Here is a 17,266-nt window from a genome sequence, read left to right on the forward strand (position 1 = left end):
GGGCTGCGGGGCAGCTTGACGGGTTCCAAGCCGCCGCCTCGGAGATGGTCTCGCCTACTCCCCGGCCGAGCGCTGCCGGGCTGTCAGCGCTGCGCCGGGCACGGCGGGCCGGGGCAGGGCCCGGGAGCGGAGCGAGCGAGGGGAGGGGAGGGGGCCGAGGCTCAAGGACCGCACAGGGAGCGCGCGCACCGCCCGCCGCCCCGCGCCCACTGCCGGCGCGCTCCCGCGCAACCCATACTTATCACCTCTGGCGCAGTCCAACTGCCGCCGCGCCGCGGGGGGGTGCCGGGGGAACACAGCCGCTCCTCAGCCGGCCTGTCCCCGCCAAACTTCGCCCTCCGCGCCCGGAGAGCGCGGGCGCTCCGCGTCACCGCAGCCGCGCGCTCGTATCTCCCGTGTTATCCCGAGTTCTCCCGGGATCTTCCCCCCCTTGGGCGCGCTTTGGCTTGGCTCAGAGCTGCGGGCGCATTTTGTTCATCCCCTATTCAGAAAGGCCATTTACGCTCAATTCCCCGCGCAAGCACCGTTTCCCGCCCGCCCCTTGCGGCGGCGCCGCCACGCAAACCGCGTACGGGGCCCGTCCAGGGCAGCGGCGCTACGCAAACCGCTACGCAAACCGCTTAGGCCGCCCCTGAGGGGCGCTGGGGGGGGGCGGGGGGCGAAATGGCCGCGGGGGCAGCGGGGAGGGAGAAGGGGCGGCTCGGAGCCGGCACCAGGCGCTGGAGAAGCCGCGGCGCTCAGTGCTAGTGCCCACGGCCGCCCTTCTCCTGTAGCTCCAGGCTGCGGCCGGCGCCAGCGCCGGGGAGCGGTGACCTTCCCCCGGGTCCCACAAAATGGTGCCCACGCCTTCCCCCTCAGCCGCCTCACGCCAGGAGAATCCCCTCCTGAGGCTTCACGGTGATTTTTTTTTTTCTTCCCTTTAACCTCTCCAGCTGAGTCGGTGCTTTTTCATCAGTATAGAGTGAAAAATTAGAGCAGAGACATTCATTCTTGTAGTTTGGGGAATGCCGCAGTTACTTGTGCTGGGCCTTCATTCATTTACTACACATTTCCCCTGATTTTCCAATTTGCTCTGGGTTTTTTTTTTTCGCCCCGTATGTAACTTACCTGACAGGGACTTCCCTGTTCACCCCTTCCACATGGCCAATTTGTTAATGAAAAACAAGCTCAGTGTTGCCGAAATGCTAAGTAAAGGGTGTGCATGAACAAGGACAGCAGTTCCCAATGCAGGTAACATTTTATTACAATTTAACAGTGAAGGACAAAGAAGTACAAAATATACAGGGAGAGACAAGGTAAAAATGCGGATTTGGGCTACCTACAGAGTCAACATTGCCAACAACAAATTGCCAACATTTGTCTATTTCACTGCTTTAGAGCATGTATTTCTAAGCAGTCTTTGTTTCAAGTTCCATTCAGGAATTATATGGTATTCCATTTAAAGTCAACTGGCCTTATCACCCGTGTGTTTTACAAACTAAAGGCCAAGATGGAAGGAGTTGGCACTGGAGCAAGCAGCAGCTGTCCAAAGTTGTCTAAAACCTGCAGTCTCTGAGATCTGAGGGAACGTGAGAGCAGAGGGAGGTTGCAGCGCTTTCAGAGTTCATGAGGATGTTTATAAAGAAATGCCACATCGTGTGGTAGGATCCACGTCCTGAGTTGTCACAGGCTTTTTCATAGATGTATTAGGCAGCAGTATGGCTTGAATAAACTTCTGCCACTCCAAACTTCCCTCCTGGATACAGAACATCCCAGAAGCTCTGTGTTTGTACAAGAGACTCTGCCCTGGCAACCACATGCATCCAGTCTCTTCTGTCCTGCTGGTCAGCCCAGTTTAGTTTGGCCTCAGTTCCCATACTCTCTTCTGTTTTTCTGGGCTTGGTGCAGATTGAGTCTGCATTTTTTTAGCTGTTCTAGAAGGATGTAGGAAATTTTGTGTAGAAAGCAGTCTTGTGCTACTTTGAGCAGGTGAGAATTCCAGATAACGTGCTTCCCTTCGCATCTGGATTATCTCTAATCCACACACTGACACTGCCCTGCACAGACCAGTGAGTTCATCCTGTACCCAGCCCTGCAAATCAAAATCTAAAGCTTTCATTGAAAACTCTAATTAATACCTGCATCTGTATTAGTAAGCAAGTTTTTAGAACAATTTGAAATCAGTACCTGCAGGCAGCTGAACAGTTTGTGCCATTATTGACCTGACCCTCATTCTCCACGATCTGTTCTGGTCGGGGTTCAGGTGTGCAAGCTGGGAAGAGCATCCACCTCCCTCACTCACCTCCCCATCTCACTTCTATTTTTCCCTGTTGAGAGCCTTTTCACAGCTGTTTTCAGCACTGGAAAAGTGGAGGAAACGTTATTCAATGTATCATGAAATGTTTTGTAGTTTCTCAGTCGCTGCCAGCCAGCGATAATACCTTTTTCAAACCCTTAAGTTTCCTTCGACAGGTGGGAACCCATCTACAAGTTGGTTTTTTTAATTTTTTTTTTTTTTTTTTTTAGTTGGGGCACAGCAGCAGAGGAGGGACTTCTGTTATAGTTACAGCCTTAAGAATTACTACCTTGAATTACTTTGTAATTACACTCTTAAGAATCGCTATCTTGAGATATTTAAGAGTACTTACAACCCCGGCCCCGCCCCGGCCCCGCCCCGGCCCCGCCCCGGCCCCGCCCCGGCCCCGCCCCGGCCCCGCCCCGGCCCCGCCCCGGCCCCGCCCCGGCCCCGCCCCGGCCCCGCCCCGGCCCCGCCCAATCAGGAGCCGCGGGGCGGGCACGCGGGAACAGTTTCCCGAGCTGCCTCGCGCCGCCGTGACGCGCCGCGCCGGGACATGCCACGCCCAATGGGCGGCCGCCTTACAAAGCTCCTTTGTGCGGCCGGAGAGAGCCGCGCGCTGATTGGCTTTGGCGCCGCCGGTGTTTCCGGCCATGCTGCGCAGGGCGCGATTGCATCATGGCGGGACCGAGGTGAGCGGGGAGCACCGCCCGGGCCGGACCCTCAGCCCCCTCACGGCCCTGCCGGGCTCAGGGCGGGCGGCTCCGAGACGCGAGGGCGGCGCGGCTCCAGCAGCGTGTAAGGGCGCTTGGCGCGGGAGCCGGTGCCGGGCGGCACCTTTAGGGTGTCCCATGAAAGCGGCGGCTCGTGGGCCGGCAGCTGCCTATGCTGTCACGGCGGTAACAGGGTCTGGCCGGGCTGGCAGCTCCCGTGTGGGGTTTAACATTATCGGCGACTTTTCAGAGCTCGTGTTTTGTGTGTACCACGTCACGTTCATGTGTGTTTTACTGCTTGGGTGCTGCACAGATTCTTTCCTTTCTCTGTAATTTTGAGGTTACTTCTAGCAGATACTTACTAAAGGTTAACCAGGTGCCGTATTGTAGGGCTTAATACTTAGCAAGTCTTGATTTCATTAGTTATCTTTACAAAAAACTTAAGGTCCCTTACGTGTAATATGTCTAAAGCATTCCCTTCAGCATCCTTTTAATGGAGGGGGTTTGATGAATGCACCCTTTTTATTGCTGCAGCTGCGATGACTTTGATATCTCCAGCAAACGTTGGCTCCCACACCACGGGAGCCTTTTGGAAACTGCAGGAAGCATTTTTATTGGGTTTGGTGGTGATATGCTTAGAAAGCAGCTGTCAGGTAATAGAATTTAGTTGTCACATAAAAGCAGTGTTCAGTAACTCAGCTGTCACTGGTTTCTGAGGTTTTCTTAAAAATACATAGTTCAAAGTTATTTCAAGATAACCTAGATTGCTTTTTCTTCACAATGATATGTTACATTTTTAATCAAGGTAGTATGATGACGACAAAAATTTCTTAAGCCATCACAAGATACAAAAACTGTAAAACTGGGTTCCTGCATAGCATGAAACATCTGTGTCTAAATACAGCATTAACTGAGCAGTATGCTTGTTGCTTTAGCAATGTCTTAATTGGCTTTTCAGTATTACAGGAAACCCTCCTTGCAGGAGGACAGCTGGGATGGTGTTGAAATTTTATTCCCTGTATGAGACATTAGTACAAGATTTTCAGAAGCAACATTTGTTCTGTAGTTTAGCATTCTGTTCCCATCCATCCTTCCTTTTGTTTTAGTGGTTGTTTCGGTCCCTTGTAGAAATGGAGAATTTTGATGATCAGGTGAACAGTTTAAATTTATGTTACCCCAGAACAGTACCTAAAAAGGCAGAAATGGGGTGCCAGGTGTATATGGAAAACAGAGCATTAAGTTTGGAGAAGGCAGCTGTAGATGGAGAAAGGAGGTTCCTTGTCTTTGAAGGGAGCTTTGGTCTCTTCTACAGAATAATTTGTGGGAGAAGGTGACTGGAACAAGAATAAGAGACTCTTCATAAACCCCTGGAAATCAGAAGAGCTTTTGTACACCTTTAGTTCAGCCTGTGTCTTTATACTTACAGGTTCTCAGTCAACAAAATGATTAATATCTTGAAACCCACTTTGTTTTAATCGTATATCTGATGTACGTAAAGTACAACTCTATTTCTCAAATATGGGTTCACTTCATTCATAGTGGTATTTTAATTGAATTTTTATTGATTTTTTAAGGATAAATCTTAATATTTAAAAAAGCACACTTGAACTTGCTTTTATGGTTTTAATGCATGTTTTTTTTTTTTTTTGTAGATAAGAAGGCCAGTCTAAGTCTCAGACTGCTGTTGTACAATCTTCAAACTTTCACATCTTTCCTAATGAATGTTGTTATCCTCTAGAAAAGTGAGTGTACTTAATAAAAACTTGCTTAAGGGTACATTGTCTTAAACTTTATCACTTTTTGTCAGCAGAAAATGAATGGAGAACCCTCCTTGTGTTTACTGAGTTCTGTAAATGTGTTGTCTGAAAATGTGGTTTTATTAGATATGTATAATAATTTCTGTAACATGATTTGTGATGTTTTTGCTCAGTCACTGTTCAAAGTAATGAGTTGTCCTTGATTATTCTCTGAAATACCTAGATTGCTTATAATGAGCTTTTTTTGTGCTGCAGAGATATTCATACCTCTGTCTATAAATTGATTGCTAGATCCTGGCTTTTTTGCTCAGCTGAGATTGAGCCATGGTGAGATTTTCAATGTGCTTTTGTCTTTTAAGTCAGTCTGTTTAAAATTCTGGTTTGTAACTTCGGAAAAAAACCCAACTGGTAGCGATGGTTGCATATTAATTCTCAACAGTATTTTTTTTCCCCTGCTTCTGATGCAATAAACTTCTAATGTTGCTGAGAGCATGTATGGATTTGTGCCCTGTGGTTACTGGACACTGCTTTGCCCGTGCAGTGCTGCAGTTGGGAGAATGGGCCCACAGTGACTCTGTGATTTACGCAGGGAGTCTGTGATCCGTGAGCAGCCTCCACAGCCCGGTCACAGGCACAGCCCAAACCCCCAGCCCGCAGCTGATTTGTTCAGTTACATGGCCCTGACAGCTGGGCCAGTCTCCAAACCCTTTGCAGTTATCACTAATTTGGGAGGGCTGAGCTTGAGCTGAGTAGAACATGCAGATCCTTATTCCTCAGGTCAGCTGGCTTGTGGGAGATAAAAGCTTTAAGGCTGAATTCTTTTATCATTTCCATTGTCTCTGTGATCAAATCACTGAGAAATGACACAGCCTAATCAGTGCTTTGAGGCAGACTGGTGAGAACTCTCCTACAAGCTGTGTATAGACTAACTCACTGTGCTAAGGCTGGTTATTACCCTTCTAAGAAATGCGTTCACGCCATGTCCATGTGTTCCTTGTCAGCCCCTGATGTCCCCTCCAAATGCTGTGTTGGCTGTGCACCAGGTTGTGGGTTTCTCAATTATAATAATACGATCATGATAAATGATAATTTGGGCTTACTAGTGGAGAGAATGGTTTGTCATGAATACAGAAAGTATGAGCGGTGGAATTGGCCTGTAGCACATTTTTTCATATGGGTTCAAGCCTGGAGCTGGAAGTTTCTGTGGTGGTCTGGGTTCCATTTAGGCAAATGTTTTGGGATTTCAGCTGTAACTGGAAGAATTGTCTTCATGCATTTGCCTTTGTTGCTGATTCATAGTTAGTATTTACAAACCTGAGTAAATCACAAGGCTCAGGTCTTGTGCCATAACTTGTAATTCTCTAATGCTGAGGGAAGCTCAAGGCTGTAGTAGCTACTTCCGGTGTAAGTGCTCAGGAGCAATAAAGGGAGAGGTGGGAGAACCCTTTTATTCTGTAGCATCATCTGTTACAACCTTCATAACCAGTCTTCTCCTGTTGGGGAGCTCCTGTCTTGAACACCCTTATTCCCCAGAGCTCTGCTTAGTTCTTGCCGTGGCATTTTGTTGAAATCTGACCCCTTTCTATCTTGTAGCAGGTCTGGAACCAGGCAACTCTGCTGTGTGCTCCTAATTATGTTGAGAATTCCTCTTCCCTGTGTTGCTTCTACAGCAATGAAGTAGCCTGTTGTGGCTTAGTTTTAATGTACTTCTAAAACACATATTCATCTTTGCAATGTTTTTCAACTGTGCTTTCTGCAGTCTGGCTGCTTTTAGGGGCATCTGAGAATGCTGGCATAGCCTGGTGGAAAATGCTCTTTTAAACATCTGAACGGTGTGAATAAATGTACAGTGAAAAGAAGCCCCTTCTTCAGTAGTTTAAAGTGAAACTCTCTGGTACAAACTGGTGCTGAAGGGTCAGTTGGAACTTGGAAATTTTTCCTAAAGAAAAAAATCCCAAACCTGTAACCAAAAAATAATTTGCCCTTTGACTGTTTTCTCTAGGAAACAGAAATACACAAGGGAACAATCATAGTAGAAGAATGGAGAATCCTTTTCCTGTTCCAAAACTCAGTCAAAATTAAGTTTTTTTTTAGAGTAGAGTGCTTGCTTCCATGCCTGCAATGAATCAGGCTCTTTGGAAAACCAAGCTCTGGATTGGTGATATGGATTTGTAAGATATAAGTTGTATTTGTGGAGTTACCTTTTTCTCACTTCTGTTCAATATGTTTTTTTCTCTTCTCTATCCTTGTTGGGAAAGAATGGTTCAACAAGTTCCAGAAAACATAAATTTTCCAAATGAGGAAGAGAAGATACTGACGCTCTGGAAAAATCTTAATTGTTTCAAAGAATGCTTGAAGCAATCAAAGAATAGACCTAGGTAAGAATCTGTTGAAAGCTGCAGCAACTGTGCATGGCAGTGCAGGGTTGGCTTAGCTGTAATTACTCTTTGTTTTTCCTTGGTTCTGTAAACAGCAGCTGCTGCCTTTGCCAACAGCAGGCCTGGCTCATGCTGCTGTCCCTTTATATTTCACTTTGTGAAGAATCAGCAGTGTTCAAACAGTAGCAGTAAACCTGTAATTTCCTGCCTGGTGTGTTTGTAAGTGGAATGGGGAGGTAAGCAAAGAACTCCTCCCATTGTGGCAGCTGTGGAGCACCGTGCTGGGATGTTCCCATGGGAATCCTGGTAGAACTGGCAGTGGTAGGAACTGATCAAGTTGGAATGTTCCCTTTAGTCCCACTGCCAGCGTGGCACCTGTGCTGACTGATGGTGGAAAAGGAAGGAATGGATATTCTCCTAGTAAAACATAAGTAGTATAAGGATACAGGTAGAGTCACCCTGTCTGAAGCCCTGCTACTCAGTTTTTGCTTTAATGAGGAATGTTTTATGTTGTAGGTTTAACTTCTATGATGGCCCCCCGTTTGCCACTGGGCTCCCCCACTATGGCCATATTCTTGCAGGAACCATCAAAGACATAGTAACCAGATTTGCTCATCAGAGTGGTTTTCATGTTGACAGAAGGTTTGGCTGGGATTGCCACGGCTTACCTGTGGTATGTGTCATGAATTTACCTACAGATACTTCTGTTGGTTCCTCTTTCGCTGTTGTTCCCTGCTTATCACTCATGTTTCAGTTGCTTTTATACCTGGTATTGTTGCTAAAAGAGAAATGAAAGTTCCTTGTCCAGTGTGTTGCTCTGGCTTTTGTGTGTGGGGAGTTCAGGAGCTTCCCGCTGGTCACCTGCACTCTGTTCATTGCTATGAAGCTGTATTTATTTGGTACCTATTGCAGAAACTGGTGTTTTGTTTATTTTTCTAGTGATACTGAAGGAACAGTCACGCCAGGGTGACCCTTTGAAATCCCTGCCTAGTTCAGGTGCAGTTCTCGTGAAATCTCGAAAGGTTAAAGGAGGCCCCTGAGCCTCATTAGAATGCATAGGACATAAATAAACTCTGCAGGGAAATCCTGAAAGCTTTTGATAACAGGATGTTTTGTTTGGTTGTTTTCCATGCTCCCAGGAATATGAGATTGACAAGACTTTAGGCATTAAAGGGCCAGAGGATGTGGCAAAGATGGGGATTGAAGCTTACAACAAAGAGTGCAGAGGGATTGTGATGAGATACGCCAAGGAGTGGGAGGTAAGTGAAGGCTCAGTCCATGTTCTGCTGAGCATTTCTAAATGTATTTGTGCAGAAGTGTTTCAGGTAGGGTGAACTTCATCCTTTTGTCTGATTATGTGCATAAATCTCATGTCTTTAAGCTACTGTGTTTCTCCCCTGTGATCCTGAAAGGGGGAAAAAAAGAGCACCATTGTGGCTCAGAACAGACTGCTGGTGCTGTCAAGAGGAGGTTACTTGCAGGTTACCTGGAGCTCAGAGTGTCTAATAAGATACACTGAACAAATAATAGATATGTTGAGCATTGTCTCTTTCTTTGTGTCTTCTCTTGTATAGAAAAATGAAAGATCTGTCTTTGGTTTTCAAATGGAGCCATTAAAGAAAATTAACATTAACCTCACTGCTTTTCTGTTTCTTCTTCCCCCAGTCTTTTCATTGCCAGAGTGCAGGGTAGTAGCTTGTATTTTTGGAAGAACAGAAATTCTCACATCTGGTTTTGTCACAGGTGGTGTGTGTAAACTCTCAGTCTTCCCAGAGAATACTGGTGTCAGCTTTGCATCCCAGGAACAGAGGGAGAGTGTTGGTGTGTGCGAGTTGGAAGAATAGTAGTTCTATAAAATGATTTCCAATAAAGCTTTATCTTAACCATCTTTTTTTTTCCTAGACAGAACAGTCTTAATTATTTTAAGTTTTCCTCATGCAAAAGCTGTTCTACTTCATCACACTCCTCTGCATGTTCTCTAGTCCTGCTGCATTTCTTTTCATGGAAATAGCAATTTCTTATTTGAGCATCACTTGCCTCTTGCCCTTGGGAGAATTCTGAAGTTATGGCCAGTGTCTGAAGAACCCAGAGCTGCCTTGGGTAGAGTAGCTGTGGCCTAAACCTCAGTGAGTGGCTGGATGAAAAGCAGACAGTTTGTTTTTTTTCAAATGTACACTCATTCATCTACACTCTGAAATGCTGTATTTCAAACCCATCATCAATAATTCTTTGTTGCTTTTAGAAATAAAAATAGCAAGATTCGTTCTGATTTGTTGTGGTGGTTTAACCTCAGCTGGCAGCCAAGTACCAATGAGTGGAGATAGAACAGTTTAATTGAAACAAAATAAAGTATTGTAATGATGCTATTGATAATAATGCTAGTAAAAGAGGAGAGAGAGGGAGGAGTAAAAGCCAGGAAAACCAAGTGATGCCCAGTCCAGTTGCTGAGTGATTCCCAGTCTGTCTCTGCACAGTGATTCCCAGCTCCTGGCCAAGTCCCCTCAGTTTCTCTGCTGGGCACGCTGTTCTGTGCTATGGAATGTCCCTTTGGCCAGTTGGGATCAGCTGTCCTGGCTGTTCTCCCACCCAGCTCCTTGTGCAGCTCCCTGCTGGCACAGCCGGGGAAACTGAGAACTCCTTGCTTAGGGTAAGCACTGTGCAGCAGCACCTAAGCCAGCAGTGGGTTAACAACATGATTCCTGTACTAAATCCAGAGCGCAGCACCTTACCAGCTATGAGGAAGAAAATTAACATTATCCCAGCCAAACCTAGAACATGTGTTGCATTTTCCATACCTTTTAACTTTGCTGTGCTTCAGGAACTGGTGTTTTTGCAGTGCTGGTTAATCCAAGCACTTGATCTTTTGGGTGGTGAATGGATTTTGTATTTTGTTTTGTTTGTAAACTTGTGCATGCTTGTGTGTATTTTAGTTGATAAATAAAAATAATGAAATTTGTTAAAATATCTTTTGACTTGTAATAAATTCAAGTATTTCGGAATAGGGCTAGGAGAGGAATTACCAACATTCCTGTTAGATAGAGTGTTTATTTTCTGCCTGGAGTGGTTAGCAAATATTTGAGACTTAAGAAAAAATAAAAAAGGTTCCTTGGCTGTGTGAGATCTTACAAAACCAAGACCAAACATAATGCTCCAACCTTGTGGATCCTTGTGCTAATCAGTCCTAGGCTATGGATCTTACCAGTGGAATGTCAGCGTGGCTTAAAGGTCAGGATGAAAACTGATACGTGTCGGGAGCTCAGGTCTTGTATGAAAGTGTAGAGGTGAGAGAATGAATGTGCTTTGTGTTCACTTTGCTGGTTTGACATTCAGTGAGGGCTGTGTCTCACAGTGTCAGGACAGGTGTCGCTGGCTTGGCTGGCTGCAGAGCTGGGGGTTTGGGTGGCTATGAAATCCCACTTGTCCCAGTGAATCCCATAGCTGGCTCATTCCTCATTAGTGTCTGCCTGCTGGGCCATGGATGTGACCATGATCTGTCCTGAGGGAGGACGAGCACCTGTCACTCCTGGGGCTTTGGCAGCCCTCTCATGGCTTTGGGAAGTCAGAGAAGGCAGTTGGCCCTGGAATAGTTTGATAACTTGTCACGTATCGATTTCTTTCGGCATTTCTTTGTCTTCAAGTTACATCATCTTTTCATGTAACTGAAAGCTGATAGACTACGTCTTCTGGGTTTTCACTGTCTCTGCAACAAGCAGTCTTAAAAATAGAAGTAAGACCACTGCAATGAAAAGCAATTTTCAGGCATTTGAACCTTGGCTGAACCTTGAGTGATTCACCATTTCTATTTGATGAATGATCCAAATGATCTACCATTTCTGCTGCGTTGAACACATTTGCCTGTTGTGTGACCTTGGTTCTAAATAACCATGCTCATGGTTTCATTCCTTCCTTATTTTTGCCTGTTTAAATACACTGTTTGGAACTATTATCAGGCTAAAATATTTTATGGATGTATTTCATTAATATGGGACAAACACTGCACTTAAAAACCCATTTGATGTTTATTTTACAGAATAAATATTAGTCATGTATCATGATGATACACTGTTAAGGTGCCTTTTAATCTCTGTGTTTGTGTCTTAACAGTTCAGTGTTACCAGATTAGGACGCTGGATTGACTTTGAAAATGACTATAAAACTCTTTACCCCGAGTTCATGGAGTCTGTGTGGTAAGTGAACATGTATTGCTTTATGGATTTGAAATGTGAAAAAGGCTTCAGTCATTGCAAACCTGTGCTGGTCCATGTATCACTGGCACTGTTCTGAAAATGCCAAATGCAGATAAAACATCAGGCAGAGTAATTAAAGTGATGTGAAATCTCTTGAAGTCCCAGTGACGGAATTAATTGTCCCATTTTTCCCTTCTTCAGGGTAGCAGGGCTTTGCAAAATAAAGTGCGCCAATACTGCCTTTAGTGAGCCCTGAAATCTCACTGCTCCATGTCAACTTAGAAGCAGTTCTGAAGATCTATTAATATGTTCCTTGGTTGGTGTAGGAAATTACGTTATATCTCTGCATTCTTGATGTTCTTCACACTGTCAGCTGTAAATGGGCAAACTGTCCAAGCTCAGTTTAGCTCCAAACCTCTTCTTCAAGCCTGAATTTAGAGGCTGTGAATCTGCTGTTATCTTTTTCTTGGCAGCACAGTTTGTCAACTGTCTTGGACTCCTGGTGCAGAGCTAAGTAAAGTTTGGGTGTTTTGGCAATGTATTCAGGGTGCCTGTTGGGATTTCAAAAGACAATACAACCTTCCAGGTTAAGAGGATAATAAGATTGGTTTAACACAGTGAAGAAATGGCAGCTTTGGGTCTTCTGGGTGATAGAATGACAAGGTGAATTGCAGGGAGAGGTTCAGCAGAGTATATGCTGACAAAAAGCCATTGTAAAGCAAATTATGTGTATATTAAAGTATTATTGGATGTTTGTTAAGATTAGTTTTACTAATCAGCTTTAATCATACAGTTAGTTTCATAAAGTTATGATAATGGATTGACAGACATTTTAGATGTCCCTGAAGCCACTGCAGAGGGCTGAAGTGCCAGTGAGATTTCAGTGAGCATTGGAAAGATGGTGGGAAGGCAGCAGATGTTTAACTAACTCAGCTGAAGAAACCCTGCATAATTAAAAAGCCAAAACTGACAAGAAACCTTTGTTTTGTAAATCACAAAAATACTTAGTGGCATCTCAAATTCTGTTTAACTGGAAGCTTAAAAACCAAACCTGACTTGAGCTAGCTGCAGGGTCTCGCTCAGCAGCCCAAACCTTTTTTTGGTGGTTTGTTTCTCCCACCACCTCTTCAAAAGGCAGTTTCTGGTCTTTCACCTGTCACAGAGATCACCTCCTAATGCTTGCTTTGTTACAGACTCTAAAGTATAAACTTTGGGTCTGAAAACTCAGAAAAATTTCAGGAAGTACGTAGGCAGACAGCCACTTAATTGTACTTTTTTTGCTTCCTGATAGTGTTAAGTTTCTGTTAAGTCATGTAATGAAATGCATTTTCTGTTTTGAAAAATTGGGTTTTTTGGGAAAGTCTCCTAGGACTGTCTCAGGGCTGAGGGAGATGATGCTTAAAGAGAGCCCTGTCACTGCAATTAGAGTGGTGCTTTTGACAGGGTAATGCACGATTTCCTAAAAATAAAAGAAAATAAATTGGATGGTTACCTAGGCAATCATCAGACCCAAAAGATGTTCCTGAAGTTACTTTTCATGTCCATCAGGAGTGCTAATTTGAGCTGTAGGTTCTATGCTTCTCTCTCAATTGATTTTAAACATAAATATATGGATATATGAGCTCCTTTTGAAATTCTTTAAAAAAAGTTTTAAAATTTAGTCTTCAGGTATGTACGAAAGAGAAACTGTGGATTAATTTCTGCATTGGCCTGTCCAGTGCTTTTACCTTGTTGTTGTTCTGTCTGTGGGAGAAAAATGCTGATTTTAGGTCCAGAAAAAAACCTGATTGTGAAAATGGTAGTGGGCATGGCAACTGTAGGTTTTGTGGTTAAAATATGGTAAGGAGTTTGTCTTTAGTCTTATAATCAGATAAACCAGTCTGTTTAGGTTATTTTTTTTCTGGTCTGTAGCTCTTCTTGAGGGTTGCAGCTCTGGAGTGGTCTCAACTGGAATTTCTTTGTGACATGTGGTGTTTTCTTCTGTGTTTCTCTTGAGTTCAGTGAGATAATCCAGTACTTGTGATAAATGTTGTTTTCAGTGGTGGCTGATTCAATCCAAATCATTTAGATTGGAAATAATTTAGGACTCAGACACCAAATACATCTGTTATCTAGTATCTCTACAAAACAATATTAATAAGCTCAGAATGCTAGAGAGCATTTCTTTTTCATCTTTTATAATTGTCCTGGTGGCAATGACTGCTTTGTTGGCACTTTGGTGCTATGTCATATGATGACTGACTAAACTGAATTTTCAGCCTGCTAAATTTTGACTTACAAAAAAACATTGATTGGTGGAACTGTGGTATCCTGGCAGAGTTTTTCAGGGGAGGGTTGAAAGGTGGTGTCAGTAAGAGGTGATACTGTACTGCTTTCGATGTTAAGATACAGTCAACTCTGTATATATTAAATAACTTAAATAGAACTTTTAAGTTCTAATTCTGTAGAGTTTGTCCTGCAGTGGCTTGGATCTCAATTAAGGAGTGCCCTTCACTGGAACTGTGCAATGACAGTGATCTTGAGCTGGCACGGCACAAACATGCAATATGTTCTTGCCTTTTATTTGTATGGTCACGAGACATCCAGTGAAAGGGAGAGGAGTTTGATGGGAGCTTAAACTTCCTACTGAGGTGGTCTGAAAGAAACCTTTGGGAGTTGGAGTAACTATAAATGATTGTCTTCACTGCTGGCTTGTTGCACAGGTGTGGGGCTGGATGTGAGTTTGCTCCTGGGGCGCAGTTCTCCCTGGGCTCCGGGGAAGCAGCCTGTGGCGTGCCGGGGTGAGGGGACGGCTCTGCTGGTCCCGGGGTGATGCCCAGGCCTTGGCCTCTCCTCCTGCTCCTCTGAAGGGTTGCTTGAGCAGATTCCTGTCACCATCTAGTGCCCGAATGAGCAACTGCGGGCTGAGCCTGATTCCGCGTTAGGGACAGTCCTGAGCTCCCCTTGGTGATGGAGCTCTGGGAGGAGGTGCCAGGGAGAGCTGGGCTCACCCCCGGCCTGCCCTGAGACAGGACCAGCACTCAGCATTAAACCAGCATGCTCTCAGAACAACACATCTCTGGTCCTAGCGGAAATCAGTGTTGCATGCTGTGTATTCCATGACTAGTGATTCTCTAGAGAGATACCGGTCATAAGAAATCTGATTTATCAGTTTTTCTATGAGCAACCTGTATTTTTTTTCCTCATTGTTGTATTTCTTTTGTGCATTAAGTTCTCTAGTCCCCTTGTTGTTACCTTCTCACCATTCCAGTCCTTGTTGTTGTATCTCCTTACCTGTATTTTGAAGGAGGAGTACACTGTAGTCCCATGCCTGACCTTTGGGATAAGTTTAGCATCCATTTTAGATATTCACATTTCCTGTTACACAGGTATTTTGCATTTTTGGCTTGATCCAGAATCTCTCAACAAATACACTGTTCCAAAGATTACAACTTGGAGGCTAGACCTGGAGCTGGATGATCTCTGTATGCCAGGATTTTAAAGCTCTCAGTGGCAGTTGAGCATAATTTTTGATAACTTCTGTACTTAACAATTCCTAGGCCCTGGAACAAATAAATACTTTTCTTGACTTTCTTAAAGAGATGTCTTTCCAACATACTGTTCTAAAGACAGGCTGTGTTTGTTAGTGGAATTCATGTTCTACCTAAGTTAATGCTTTTTTGATTCATGTTCAGTGTTTTTTGAGCGGTTTTTTTTCTGGTTTTTTTTTTCCTTAATCATCTGTTTTTGATTGTTGCTTTCTTTTTGATTTTATCTTGTCTATCAAGTGTTGTTTATGAGTCCCGGGAAAACCTTTTCCTCGGAAGCTCTGCTTCCCGTGATGCTGTTAGGATGCAGTGTTTGCTGAACTTGGAAATGACAGAGCTTCTTACATAGCATGGTGTTTGTGCCTGCATGTGTTTGATAGGCCTACAGAGGCTATAAAATTGTCATTTTATCTTGATACGAACTGATGTGAGGTCACATAGCAATAATTTTGTCCATTTACCTATAATACCATGGGTATGTTGAAATCATAGACCTCTAGATCCTGCTGTGCTAATGCCCGCAGAACTGTTTACAGGTCCTGGTGTTTTTTCTTTAAAGAGGGAAAAAAAAGGGGGGAAAGCACTTTATATGTGTTTGAAAATAAATCTCAGTGTTAATTATGAGTTAGTTTTCTGGAAAGGTTGGATTAGATACTGATCATTGCAAACAGAGCCCCTTGATCCCCCAAAGGAATGGCATTAAGAACTTGGGAAGCTCCAAGATCAAATCCCTCTCTTTGATGTGAACTGGATGTACGTGTTTGAGAAGTGCAGCTTGCTTTTGCATCTGCTGAGGATAGTGAGAGATGTTGGATTTCGTGTGGGATGCCAGGGCTGTTTGGAGTGCTGTACTGACTGATTCAGTATCTTTTGGAAGCAAAGCCTTGCTCTGCAGGAGTTTGATTAAATCCATGGGGTGTTTGTGTGCTGTGTGTGTGACTTGGATGAACAAATACTGCAGCAAGGTTCTGGTTTCTTGGGAGTTCTGGAGAGAGCAAGGCTTTGTTATTGACTGGGCTTGAACCAGCTGTGTTAACCCATCATCACATTTCAGGAACAACAAATTGGTATCACTTTGGAAGTTAAACATTCCTTGCACCTTTAGGGACCAGATTCTCTCTTAACAAGAAGCTGAAATACGCATCTTGAATTTCACCTTTTCCCAAACTGCATTTTTCTTAATAAAGGTCTGAGTGCTGCTCCCTCAGCCAAGAGGATGAAACTAAATGTATTTATGTTCGAGGAGAAATGTAGCAGAATTAGAGGAACAGGGTTTGACTTCTCATTTCTGTGTTTTGTTTGTCACTAGAAAGGAGCTCTGTGGTTTCCTTAGGTTATTATTTTTCTTTCAGATAGCACTGCAGTTTCAATTTTGGCTTACAAACCTGGAGCCCCTTTCTTGCAAAGTGTCAGCATTTTTTAAACATGAGGGTTAAACCATGTTTTGTGAGGTTATTGTCTAAAATACTGTGATGCCTTTAAGTGCCACCTGTAAGTGACTCTTACTGTTAGAACTAGGCTCATCATTGGCAGGTGCTGTGTTTCAGGTGGGAGCTGCTGCAGGGAGCTCTTTGGGAATCATCTCTGCAAGTGTGGTGGTCACACACCAGCAGCTCACAGAAGCTTTTTTGTTAAGGAAGCCATTTAGAGCCATTTTTTTGAGATAACAAAAGAGCTTTTGTAGCGGTAATGAGGGCTGTGGTATCAAACAGCAGTCTTGACTCAATTATAATTCTGTTTATTCCGTGTGAATGGCTGTGTGATAACCTCCAAATGAGTGCTCGTTGTGGCCTGTGAGAAGCTCAGGAGAGGGCTGCGGTGTGGAAGCCCATCCCTGCTCTGCAGTGCACAGCTGGAGCCCGGGATGTGCAATGGGATGGGATTGCCACAGGAGGGAGATGCTGGCCTGGATTGGGAGCTTGGTAGCTCTGTGTTGCGCTCACCTTTCCTGAGCAGCTCCCTGAGTTTACAGTTATATTTACAGCTGAATTAAATATTCAGTGTTTCTCAGAGTAGTTTCTGTGTGCTGTTAGTAGGCAGTGTTCTATAGAAAGTAAAGTGGAGCCTTTTTCTATAGGTATTTTAGTTACTGGTTTTGAAAGGCAAATAGAACACCTTCAGTAGGAATGCTGTCACTTGTCACAGGCTGCCTTCATTATGCTCTGAGGGGGTAAGCATACATTTAAAGTTATTTTAACTCACACAAAAACTTGTGCAGTTAGCCAGCTCAAATTTTTATGCTGAAAGCTGGTGAAACTATATTCAGGGATCACATTTATAAAAGACTGATCTGGATTTATACAAGTCTAAGTTGATAAACTTAAAATCTCCATTGTAAAATAGTCACTTGCTGCTCTGTTTCAGATTTGGGTTGGGGGTCAGGCAGCCACATCTTGCCTGTGGGTGACGTTTCTTGGTTGAACAAGGTT

At 44.1% G+C, this 17,266-nt stretch overlaps 1 protein-coding gene and 1 non-coding gene across 5 annotated transcripts in view; both read left to right on the forward strand.

The window, feature by feature from the left end:
- Positions 1–2,880: 2,880 nt before the first annotated feature.
- The window catches only part of IARS1 (isoleucyl-tRNA synthetase 1), an 89,173-nt gene continuing 74,787 nt past the window's right edge, over positions 2,881–17,266 (forward strand). For 2 of the 4 annotated variants that reach the window (XM_032120649.1, XM_032120645.1), the window contains exons 1-6: positions 2,881–2,967; positions 4,641–4,730; positions 7,004–7,123; positions 7,640–7,796; positions 8,263–8,382; positions 11,228–11,310. In XM_032120649.1, coding sequence (XP_031976540.1) covers positions 7,005–7,123; positions 7,640–7,796; positions 8,263–8,382; positions 11,228–11,310 — 479 coding nt within the window. In that variant the 5' untranslated portion in view covers positions 2,881–2,967; positions 4,641–4,730; position 7,004. The other 2 variants (XM_032120647.1, XM_032120646.1) reach the window with 2 other exon arrangements.
- LOC116449663 lies at positions 5,251–5,384 on the forward strand. The gene has a single exon (XR_004242486.1). It is a non-coding gene; the product is annotated as a small nucleolar RNA SNORA84 (small nucleolar RNA).

Source organism: Corvus moneduloides, chromosome 11, assembly GCF_009650955.1.
Source record: "Corvus moneduloides isolate bCorMon1 chromosome 11, bCorMon1.pri, whole genome shotgun sequence".
Classification (NCBI taxonomy): Eukaryota; Metazoa; Chordata; class Aves; order Passeriformes; family Corvidae; genus Corvus; species Corvus moneduloides.